At 37.8% G+C, this 12,806-nt stretch overlaps 1 protein-coding gene across 2 annotated transcripts in view; it reads left to right on the forward strand.

Moving 5' to 3' along the window:
• Positions 1–8,361, forward strand: part of bean1 (brain expressed, associated with NEDD4, 1) — a 43,146-nt gene extending 34,785 nt beyond the window's left edge. For both annotated transcript variants that reach the window (XM_006783525.2, XM_006783526.2), the window contains exon 5: positions 6,151–8,361. In XM_006783525.2, coding sequence (XP_006783588.2) covers positions 6,151–6,541 — 391 coding nt within the window. In that variant the 3' untranslated portion in view covers positions 6,542–8,361. The remainder of the gene's footprint in view (positions 1–6,150) is intronic.
• Positions 8,362–12,806: the final 4,445 nt, after the last annotated feature.

Consider the following 12,806-nt stretch of genomic DNA (forward strand, 5'->3'; position numbering starts at 1 on the left):
TTGAATTTTTTGCCTTTCCTCAGCTACACGCTACAGTCTATTGGCAAAATAAGAAAGAAGAGCCTTTCCTTTGACATATATGTGAAATGTCAAGTATGAAATATAAGTGACCATTCATACACTATCATTCACTGTTCTTTGGCCACTTGGTTTGACCTTTTCCTGTGGTAATTCATTTATTAGAGAGCAGTGCTAACTTTGGTGCCCTTTGCAAGGTTGGCTGTGAATATGTGCATGTGTGTGAGAAAGAGGGAGAGAGAGAGAGAGAGAAAGAGAGAGAGAGAGCGGACTTGCTAAAAGCTGGTGTCATGGTGTTTTTGATCTAAATGTCAGCTGGTCTAATTGGCAACTTTAATAATTCACATAAATCCCTCCCCTGCAGTGCATATGTGTGTGCTTCATTCTCATCACAGTTCTTTAGAACCGTTCAAACACTTTACTCTGTTCAAGGGTGGACGATCTGTAGTCTATAACTCAGAGGGAATAATTGTCATACGACTGAACATATCATTTTGTTTTATGGTTTATCAGAGGATATTGCTTACAGTTCTCCCTTTCTGCTGTCACCAAGTGTAAACTCTATTTCATGATTATCCGGGAGTGTCATCCATCTGTAGTACGTGATTGAGATGACATTACATCTTATCACTTCCACAATTCTTGTCAGACAACAGGGATAACGAGGATATCAGAGAGATAATTTACTGAAATGACTCGCTGAAATTTAATAATAGTAGTAATAATCAGACACAGTGGCACCACATTGCGGAAAGAAATCCAGCTTTTTGCTCTTTTCTTATGTAGTTATAAAGTAATTGTCATGTGCAATGTATTGAGCATCACAAAACTGCTGCATGTGACATAATCAAGGATTCCCATCTTCATCTCCTCAGTTCACATAGAAGGTAAATAAGAAATGTAGTGCTTCCTGGATTATGATTGTTTTTGGGCTCTTTGGAACTGATCTACATATATGAACTTAAAAATCAAAACACTACAAACCAAGTGAGTTAACCTTTTGTCTCCCTGACAAACACTGTATGCAAAAATGCATTTTTTAGTTACATATGACAATAGAAATAGAAAAAAAATCAAGACATGACCTTGTTATTTTTAAGTTATTGGTTTTTTTTCCCCTTTCAGCTTATTCTCTGTGTTTAAAATGCCCCATATGGACTTCAGTTGTAAAGTTTGCTATTGTTTTTGGTCAAACCTCATATGTGAAGGGATGCACCTGGTAGCAGCAGGGTTTGGTGGTGTTAAATGAATGATGCTTGAGCTGTAGGGCCTAATGTGGGCGACAAATTGTGCCCATACGCAGTTAGAGAATTTCAGTTTGAACAGCGGAAATGTGAAAGTAACTGTGAACAACTCCTCAGCTTTCTATCAAGAATAAGGAAAGAAAGCAAAGAGGAGAGCAGGAAAAGGGAAGGGGAGCTAGTGCGCTACGTCAGTACTCTGGCAGGACACCAGAATGTTCTGTACCGCCTGCGCGTGAGACGTACTTTTTGGCTTGGACTACAGGACAGCAGCCAACCAACGCATATGCATAAACTCACATACACTCACATCCATACATTCGAATCACGCTTTTTTTTGTGTAACCATAGTGCTGGCAAATTATTGTTCTGTACCCTGTGAAGAAGCAGGTAGTTGCAGTCATATGATCAGAGCGTGTGTGGGCGTGCATATTTTTGCGTGTGTAGGCCACAGATGGTTGAGGAAAACTCAGAGAACTCAGATCAACAGCTCACCTGCTGCGACTGTGAACGCTACACTTCCGACACACCCGTACACACACAATGTCTGGTAGAAAAAAAAAAGTCACGCTTGCGGATCAGCGCCTCACCTGTGGAGACTGAAAGCTTCTGCTTCCTCTCAGGGAGAAGCTCAGCAAGCACACACACACACGCATGGACACAGATTCCTTTCTTTCTGATTTGATTTGCATAATAGCATCGGTGAGCACATAGTGTAGGAAGGCACGTGTGACATTCTCAAGAAGATTTAAATAAGCATTAACGTCACAGCTTTGTTTCCTTTTGATTTGTTTTGTGTTTGCCACTTACATGTGTCCAGACACTGATCTATTAATATAATTTTTTTCAATTCTGTTATGGTGAGCATGTGAAAAGGAATATTTATGTCATGTTGCTCAAATTTATGCTGAGGTTTACCCATTATTATGTCTGGTCTCGAGTGTCACAGCGTATGCTGCTGGTCTGATTGCCGATTCTGATCCAGAGTTCTGCCTATAACAGTGGAAACATCTTAGTTTCTGGTCAGCATATGGATACTATAACCTATGGATGGAAAACTACAGTTTATCCATTTGTATTTTAAGCTTGGAATTATAGAGAATTTAGAATCACATTTCACAGCTTCTTTGTTGATATATAATATGTAATTAACTGTAAATTACATGTTGCAAAGGCAGGCAGTCAGAGATGTTACCTGTGTTTTACCAGTTGTACAGCAGTAAACCACGATGGAGCAACAGCAGCTTGCATTTGTGACTTTTCACGTAACATTCAATAATGACATGTTTAGGAGCAGCTGAGGCATTTGCAATAATTTGCCCGTTGCTGTGTCAGGCTGCGTGACACTAACTGCAAGTGTCTGACAAATACAGGAAGCGTTTTCTCATGTTATTAAGCTGTAAAGCAATTTCTGCACAGTGTCACTTGTCATCTCATAGGAGGAAACTAATCTTCCCACTGTGCACAAACTGGTAATGTAAAGAGATGAAAAGCAGGGAAATGAAAGTAGACACCTGATTATTGTTTTCTGGCACTAAGAGCAATTTGATATGATGAAAACTGATTTGTTGAATGTCATATAGAGATTTCATATTGTTTCTGCTTTATGCTGTAAAAATCAAATCAGTTTTGGGTATGATTCACACACAGTAGCAGCACCATCTACAGTTTAACTCCACAGGCAAGAACCTCTCACAGTGGTAAAGAGCAGAAACATGCTGGCTTTACACACACAAATACACACACTTGCACCGACACACAGAGACCATATGCTGTAAGCAAGAGCTGTGTGGTGTTCAGCTCTGTAGAGCGTCATAACCATTGCATGAATACATGCCAGAGGTCCTCCCTTTCTGCTGACATGTGTGTGCATTTGACTTCTTTTTCTACTGTGACAAATGTTAAGACAAAATCTTCTAGGTCAAGGTTAGAAGTCTGGGAACTATCTGGGTTTAAATAAACCATGACTGTTAGTAGGAAAAATGAAAAAGCAACATTCTTCACACTTGTATCAGTGGCAAACCACTTCATCCAACGCTTTTGACTGGCTTCACTTATTGGTTGCATGTGAAAGTTTGGGGGGGATTGCTTTGTTGTAAAGCAAACCTCCATACAGCAAAATAACCAGTAGATAAACCTAGCCCTGATTGACAGAAGCAGCCAGCCTATGCAGGAAAAACGTTGAAACATGGATTTCCCAAAGTGTAGCATGAGGATTGTATCAATCTGTTTGTTTGCCACCAAGCAACAGCATCCTTAAGTTATTAATAAATTAATACCTTGATATTGAATTTCATTTACATGATATGTCTGGACTTTAAATAGAAACAAGCAGCAGATACAAACAAACAAACAAAACAACAAACAGAAAAGCAGTTGTGCAGATCCCAGCAAGTCTCCCAGAGGGGACGAATTATTATTTATTCTGCCACACCCTGCTAACACACATGCTAGTGAACACACAAAGGTGTAAAACACCTTATTCATTATCTAGTGTGAGGTGTTTGCAGAAACAGACACAGTGGGAACAGAGCAGCGTATAGCTCCTCAGAGACAAGAGACACAGGGATTTAGAGTGTGTTACAACACCTCATCGTGCCTAGCGCTCACTTTCCCTCTGTCTTCAATTTTCACCTCAACGTGCTGTCATGCCACTGATGTTTACAGTCAGATTTCTTAGCATGAGGCAAGTGAAAATAATCCACATGAAAATATTTATTGAAACCCTGAGTTATGTGGGGGTGTGAGAAAGAGAAGAGAAAGACAATGATAAACAATATTTAATAATAAATAATTATAGCTAAAGCCATTGCAGAAAACTTTATTTTTCTATATTATGTTTTTGTATTATATTTCTCCTCATATTAACTTTTATCAAGTGGAAAAAAGTGATTGTGTTCATCCTCCAGCTTCATGTGTTTATATTATGCTAACCATAGCCATGTAGCTAGCCACCATGTAGCACATCATTATATACCAGCAAGCCCAACTTCAGTAACCCTACAAACGTCACTGTTTAGTTTTCTATCTTCATTTATGTCGGAAGAGATAACAGAGCTGTACGTTTTAATTTTTCAGAAATCCCTCAGTCAGAACATGGTAAATCAACCTTAGATGGAAACTAGCGAGCTAACTCCCTGCTAACTTCAAACTCTGTTAAACTTAATAAATCCTGTTTTCATGGATGCCTGGATGTCAAACTTAATTGTTACACCTGGTAAAGCAGCAACACTGATCATGTCATTAAATATGAAAGAATTTAAACAGTTTTGATGCCGCAGTGTTTGTTTGACTTTGAGACCTGAAGAGTTTTGACCCGGAAACGGCTAATGACGTCAGCTGAACATTAGCTGTTATGTTTACATCGTGGCGGAAGTAGCTCTCACTCACTTTTTCTATACACAGAAAGACACAAATTTAACGTGAAAGAAACTATCGCCTAAGCGCTTGCTTCTAGGAGGTCATGTGATTGTTGGGATTTTCTCCGTTTTCTTTGTATTATTGTAGAATATGAAGCGCCTTGAGGCAACTGCTGCTGTGATTTGGTATTGTATAAATAAAATTGAATTGAACTGAAATGAAATTGAAAAAGAAAGAAAGAAACTCACACACACATGTGTGGCACTGCTGTGTATTGATGTTGTTAACCACTGTGCTGATTAAGTTACGCTGATTTACCTCTTCCTACGGCCCATTCTCATCTACCATTACTTGCACACACAAGGCTATTTTATAAAATAAAAATTCTAGGGCTCCTCGTGGTTTGCAGTGGCAGAGCAATGATCAGAACAACAGCAGCTGAACCAGTCACGTCATTGTGCCCATGCTTTGCATCTTTCCAGCATCAACATGACGCAGTTGCTGTCAAACAAGGAACGTTTTACATTGGCTTGTATTTTGTTTGTCTTTTATTCAGTTATAATCCATATAACCTGCAGAAATCTTTCATAATTTTAAGGTTGAATTTACAGTTTGCCTTACATGGATTAAGCCCACTTATAAACCTTTAGTGAATATTTTGACAAAAGCCATGGAACTTTAATCTCACTTTTCATTAAGATTTAATAACTGCAGCTATGCATATATAGAGTCACTAGTCAAGCAAAACAATATTATGGCTTCATTAACAGCTCAGTCCTGAGTGCCAACAGTGTGCATCTTTGGTTTTCCCTACCAGAACACTGAACAACTGTATTTAAAATTTGCATTACAAATACATAAACCTCTTCTAGACTACATTCTGCAGGTTTATATTTTTTGTGTCTTGTCTATTTATCTTCCAAATGTATGTTTTAGATGGTTTTATGTAGAGCACATTGTAGATATTGCTTGATTGTGCATAGTTAAAACTGTCATGTCAAAACAACAGCTCATGTCTGATGGTGGGAGGGGCAGGCCAGGTACCATCTTGCCTCCTATGGTATTCTCCTGTGAATTTCTATTATGGATGGACGTATTTGAACATAGAAAATAAGGCAATGGCATCAAGCTATCATGAAATAGCAGATTAAAAGCCGGCTTATTAAAAAGATAAGCATTGGGAGAGTTCAGCAAGCACACTACCTGACATGAACCATTTGTCAGCACAACTGTAAATTTGCTAAAGAGATGTTTCTTTACAAAATGCCCATTAAGAGTTTGAGCAGATTACGCCCTTTAAGTATGAGTTATTTTGCAGTTGCTATCATTTTTCCTGTGTTGGGAAGGATACATTTTATGTGCCTGAACTTGGAGTAAGCTAAAAAAAATAATAAAGAAAACAGAAAACCACCTCCAGACACCCACATGCACAAATGGCAAAGAAGAACTTAACTTAGTAACTGATGTTATGATATAAAGTCAATGTTCTGTAATTTATCTAACTTTTTCATTTTTGTCTTTTTGCCTGTAGCTATGACGAGTGTGTTGGTCCAGGTTCGACTCAGATCTACATCCCTACAGATGACCCACCTCCTTACTCATTGGTGGACCCCTGTCAGGGGGGAGCAGAGCAGGAGGAACGGCCTAGCTACTCCCTTACAGATCCTTCCCCATACTGCGGAGAGACCTCAGCCAGTGCTGCCTGGTTTTCTCCCTCCCACTACCCACTGGGACTGCAAGAGCAGGAGCATCAACATCTTGCATCTATCTCCTTCCCACTGGAGGCAGCACCACCTTATGAGTCAATGCTGCCAGAGCAGGGACAGCCCCTCCCTCTCATGCCATGTGACCTTTATAAACACCAATCAGAGAGGGGGGATGATGGAAACTCCCAGCAACTCCCTGCGAACCAGATCTCATAGGACAGTTAATTTGTTTCTCTCACCTGTGGGCTTGGTGAATTAAACAAACACTTGGGATGTGTGGAAAATAGCTTTCACTAGCAGCTGTGACACCAAACGATGGTCCAAAAGATGAGCATTTCTTCCACACGGTTGCAAAGACCTGAAGAGGCTGAAGCTTGACTGCAGTGCAGTCAAAACTCCAGCTTTCAACCATTTTACTGTTGTTTGTCTACGGACAAAATAAAACTCAAGAACTGCATTATACTGCAAAGTTCCTGGAATGGCAACTTCTCTCAAAGGCTCTCCTCTATGTTGTTTAGTTTAGTTTTGCCATGTGTTGACTGTTATCGTCTCCTTCTTGAAGTAGGACTGATACAAGAGTTGTGTGTCTTGTGTGGAGTTTAGTCTGAATCGCTTCTAAACAAATGCATTTACATTTATCCATCATGTCATAGACAACAGGAAATTGAGTTTGTCTTTACAAGAAAGAGTATGAACAGTATAGATGTGGGTTTTAGTAGTCTAGTTTAAGGTATACACAAGCACACTCAGTACCATCCTTGAGTTTATGTTGCTGTGATGTCACATATCTTCGTATTTAGAAATGTTTTGGGAAAAAAAAACTGTACTTAGCTCTGATGTTATATAGAACATGTCAACTACCAGCACACCACTGCTGATTTACAATCTCTATAGTGTGTGCAGACAGTAGCGTGGTTTATGGCAACCTCCAGTGTTAGTTTGTTGGTTGTGGTAGTTTGATTAGAAGGAGTTTGTGATGAAATGGCTGTGTATAACAGGGGAACTACCTGGACAAGGAATTATCAACATGCCATTTTTCCAGGTATATTTCTATTACCTTTTAGCACCATGATGATGCTATAGAAAACATTGCTAGCATGTCATTTGAATCTGTCATCACCAGAGAGGAGTTCAACTTGTCCAGCTGTATAAGTTGTCATAATTCTTCCAATCAAGGGCTCTGGTTTTAATGTCAATGCTGTAAGTGGATCCCAGCAGCAAAATGTAGCTTGGAGCTCTCCTCCTGTCGAGGTTGGGTTGATGCAACGGAGAAGAAACACAGTAAACTGTAGACTTTATTACATTATTCACTCATAAGGGATGCTTCTGCGTTGTTGTTCTTGTTCTGCTCTCATAAAATAATTCACTTGGCTTAAACCGTCACAAATGTTTTCTGTATCGCACACAGGTGAGCAACACATGGCTTGCGATAGCCAATAAACTAATTACTAATGAACAAAATTAACTGATGTGGAAACTTTGTGGGTCATTCCGTCTTAACTCATTAAATTTCTAGTAACTTCTCTTTTCAGCCACCTTTGTTTTCCACGAAATGTTCAAAGTTTGGATATATTCTGTATGATAATTGTTGTGAAATTTTACCTTAAGATATTAAACACCTTTCTAGATTTTAAAAACAACAACATTAATTTACACATTAGTGTAATATTCAGGCACGTATCCTAAACACAATGAAAAATTTAAAACAGCATGGAAGTTTAGTGAAAATAGCATTTTTAGGTCAAAAAGCATTCTGTGTGTTTCGTTTTACATTAAATTTTGAACATTTAAATTAGTTTGTCAATAGTGGTCTTTGACAACGTGAGATGGTTTTTTGGGGCAAAATGTCACAGTAATCACGACATATATGCAAACCATGAATATTTTTTGGAAAATCAAAGATGGCTGAGCTGAAGGACAACGATGATTTGAGACAGAGTGACCCAGAAAGAGTTTTGTAATATGCAAAGCCTTTCGCATTTGATTCTAAAATATGTTTCCGCTACAGTATCTCAACATTTAAACATGTAACTGTCAGCTGCTGGTACTTGTAAATCAAAGGGTCCCCTTGAAAGGTTATTACATCATTCTGCCGGACAGGCACCAGACTTCTTTTACAGGCATTATTTAAAAATGTTTAAGATGATAAACATGTATGGCCTGTTCCAAGAATTGCAAAATGGTTCAAGACAAGACAAAAAAAAATGATCAACGTGTCCTTGATACAGTATTTCCTTGTTATTTTGCTGTAGATGCATCAGGGGAAATTAGTTTATACAACAGCAGATATGTGGTCAAATGCATCCCATTAGCAGGTGGTTTGGGTGATCTGATAATGCTGTGTATTGGTGGTTATTTACACTAATATGCATCAGAGCTGACTGTTGCTGAGCAAACTGCTTAAAGTGTAAACAAAGTAAATCCAGATACAAATGTTTTCGATGTTTCACCATTTATGCATCATTTCCTAATCAGAAACAAAGCAATAGATATGAGCTAAAATGCATCAGCTGTGCATAAATTGAGTTGAGCAAAGGGGAAGTAAAGCCAGTCGGAAGCATCTGTAGTGAACAATTTTGCCAATTAATAATTAGTCAGCATTAAAACGGTAAATAAGTTAATAACGGAGAGATAATGTTGTTATTTTAATATATATCTGCAGCCATTCTGTCAAATGGACCATGCAATCATTACGCACTCCATTCTGTTAATGAGATGTGGGGAAACATCAGGGCAATTAGTTTACAAAGAAATCTAAATTGTTCATTATTTATTTTGTGTTTGAGTTTAAAACATAATAAGTTGGGAAATTCTTTAAAGTACAACAGACATGGTACAGTTACCATGACATAGACATGTTCAGAGGGGGATTTTTACAATGTGGGTGTTATCTCTGAACAGCCAGGTTGGATAAAAACAGAACAAATCACAAACGTTTCTAACCTTAACCAAAACGGAACAGAAACCCAGACAGCCACTGTTGGTGCACAAAATATGAATATACCTGCATTATGGTCACCAGGCAACCTGATCGATCACCTCAGGTGTCTGTGTACATATGTTATATAATTTACTATATGTGTCACAAATACACAAAATGTTTGAATGAAGTGTTTAGAGTTAAAATTGGGGCTATCCTGGAGACACTAAGACCTGTAGACAACATCATCATTCACCAGTTATTGAAGCAGGAAGCCACTAAAGGCTGAGCTTTAATAACATTTTTTTCAATGTTAGTTTAATTTGACAAATTGACAATTTTTTTTTAATTATCTTTACGTGTGACATAGTGTTTTAGTTAAAGATGTGCCTATTAGCCCCCAGACTGTTAGCTTGAACATTGTAGCCATAATTATCTCAAGGCAACCAATCTGCTGCTTTGAGCTAAATCTCTGGTGATGTACTGATTTTGTGATGTAGGTAAAAGCATGCTATTATAACTGAATCCCTGTTAAATGCCTTGTGATGACAGATTTTACTAAAGGATACCATTTTCTTGACTGTTTCAAGCTGTTCTTAAGGGTTCTAGTTAATCACTGGTTGTCTTTTGGCTCAAATTAGCACCTGGAAACGAGCCACTCACAACATTTACTTCATTGCGTTAGAATCTCAGTACTACTTTTAAGATTTTAAGCATTCAGTCAAGAGTAATTTTCTCTGATGGATTACCATATGTTGTAATAAAACGTTTTTGTCTGCCATTTCAAAGTTTCTCCACTATTCATGTTTACTTGTTTTCCTCTCTTTCATTTTTCTGACTTTATATATCTTATTTAATGGTGTTATTCTTATTCCACATTTAGGAGAAAATTAATGGGGGAAAAGTATAGAGTAAAATCATTTGTAAAAATAATATGAAATAAAAATGATGGGTTTTATGAGAAGATTTATAAGCCACATAACAGACGTGATAGAATCACCCAGGCTATCAAAGATTCAGACAGGCACATTTAAACCAATTATGTATTTTGACCATATCCTCCTGAGAACCGAGGAAAAAAGTATCTTCCTGTTGAACTTTTTTGGGATTTCCTGTCTCTTTGGAACTGAAAGAGACCACCCAAACACATGAGATATCATCAGAAAGACCAGAATATCCCCAATTAGGCACATCAGGACTTAGTAGGGTAGCTCAAATAAGTCAAAAGTTATAAAGACCAAAATGACAAATGTCCACAAATGAATATGCTGGGTCTCGGAAGAATATTTAAAAATCAGACTTTATGATAAACCAGTTTTACATTTATCCACTAGGGGGCGCTGCAGAACAAAATAGCCTGCACAGAATGGTGAGATAGAACATTTACCTAAGTATAGCAGTGTTTCCCAACCTTTTGGAGCCACGGCACATATTTTACTTTAGAAAACAGCACACCACCAAACAAAAATGTCACAAAAAGCATATTGATATTTTTTCCCCGTGCATTAGGTATAGCGGAATTGGCTTGGTTTGTCCCCAGTATACCTTTTTTGCTTTCTTCTGATCACTACTCATGCTAGGGCCTTCATCTGGGTCAGAATTTTCTCCAGGACCCAGGTCAGATTGACTACTTTTCTTTTCAAATATTTATCTATTGCTATTACGTGTCTCACAGCATAACTATTACGTAATTGCTTCTTTGTCTTTGTTTCACTGGCAGTTGGCAACCCATTTAATTAGAGCAGGAAGAGAAGGTAATTATTCTGCCTGTTACTGATGCCGATTGCTTAGAGTACTAATCAGGTGGAACGGTTGGGAAACACTGAACTACAGAATGTTCTGTATCAGAGGAGGAATGTGTCACACCTTTATAAGAATAAACAAAAGGTAAAATAGGAATAGGAGCTGTGTGAATTCTTTCTTAGTTAAATTGTCTCAGTCTTTAACTTAATTGTTCAGCTAGGATTGCATTACTTTGCAGGTGCATTCTCTTTAAGTAAATGGTATTTTGATGGTTTACATGTGTAACCAATCATAATCTAAATAAATTGTTTTTTGAGCAAACACTAGCAAGGCCCACATTAGAGGCTCTACAACGTTGAAATATTGCATCAGTCTGACATTTGCAAATTCAAACTTGTGATCAGATTTCTCCATTTTTTTCGAAACAGATTTTTAAAAGTTGGCTAATTATGGGTTATTTTAACCTGACATTTTCCTCGGTGTGGCTGTTGTGATTCTGTGGATTTTCTGTTATTATTTTCCGTGTTTTTGGTAGATGTTTAAGTTCCCTGAGCATTTCCCTATCTGCTCCTCTCTCTGTCACATCTTTTTGTGTGAAGTGTTAGTCTTCATGTTCTTTCATACATGTTAAGTGTCAGTACCCATTGTATTATTTCCTATTTTACAGTGAAGATTTGTTTCTCTCATGCCCTGTGTAGTGTTGCTCTCATCTGCCTGATTGTCCTTGCCAGTCCTTACTCTGCTGTTGGACATTCCCTAATCAGCCTTTGTACTTTTTCACAGCATCTACTCCATTTCCCATGTTTGTTCCCTGTGCTCAGCATACTGTTAGCCTCACTCATTGTGGTTATTGGATTATTGTTTCTTTACTTTCTGGACTTTTCTCTGCTATTTTAGACTTTCTCTTGTAAACCATATTAAAGGCTCACCTTTTGCTGAAGTCGACCTCTTGTGTTCTGCATTTGAATCCTCAGCCTTACACTCCACACACCTTGACATCCTCTAACATCATACTATTCTCTTCTACATTTTGTTTTTGTCTGGTATTTTATTCTGCAAAAAAAATAGCAGTTACAAAAGTGATAATAATAGTATTGACAATAAGATATTTGGAGAGGTTAGCTGAAGAGTCACAGGGACTTTTTTACAGAACTGCGGAGGAGGGGAGTCTCATTTTACTCTAAGAAAAACAAACTCTTTGACAAAACAAACTCTTTGACAAATATGAAGTTACTCTGTTTCTAAATTGCAGTCATTTGGGGAAATGATGTGGTGCACAAAACAACATGCAAATGGCACACTTTTTCTTTTTCTTTTTTTTTAGAGCTACATAGTTACACTGCTGAAAATATGCAGTCATGATATATCTGTTCATCTACTGTTTACAAGTTGCAACATAGAATACTAGAAATTACAGAAGGAGTCGTTTATACTGAGCCTTTTTGGTGGATCTCATTGTAACAAAATCACAGATTTTCGTGATTACTTTAAAAAGGGTTTGACTTTTTGTAACATTAAAACAGAGTGACTGTAGATGAATAGTTTCAACTCCTGCCTATAGGTGCAAATTTAAACTGAAGCTTAGTTTCAAGTCTTTTATTTCACAATCGTTGTTTTTGTTTAGCGTCAGTATGTTTGCTTTGAGTGCTCTTTATTGCTAACCAGTCAACTACCTAACCCTCATATCAGTGTGAGCAGTTTAGTTCAGTTTGCCAAGCTCTGTGCTTTTGAATACAGAGAACATGTGATTTATTTTTAGAACACTTTATTTCCCAAAACTGACCTGGGTAGATTTTTAAGATGCTTCTGACATGTGCA

This window comes from Neolamprologus brichardi, chromosome 13, assembly GCF_056152115.1.
Source record: "Neolamprologus brichardi isolate AB-2024 chromosome 13, ASM5615211v1, whole genome shotgun sequence".
In the NCBI taxonomy this organism is placed as follows: Eukaryota; Metazoa; Chordata; class Actinopteri; order Cichliformes; family Cichlidae; genus Neolamprologus; species Neolamprologus brichardi.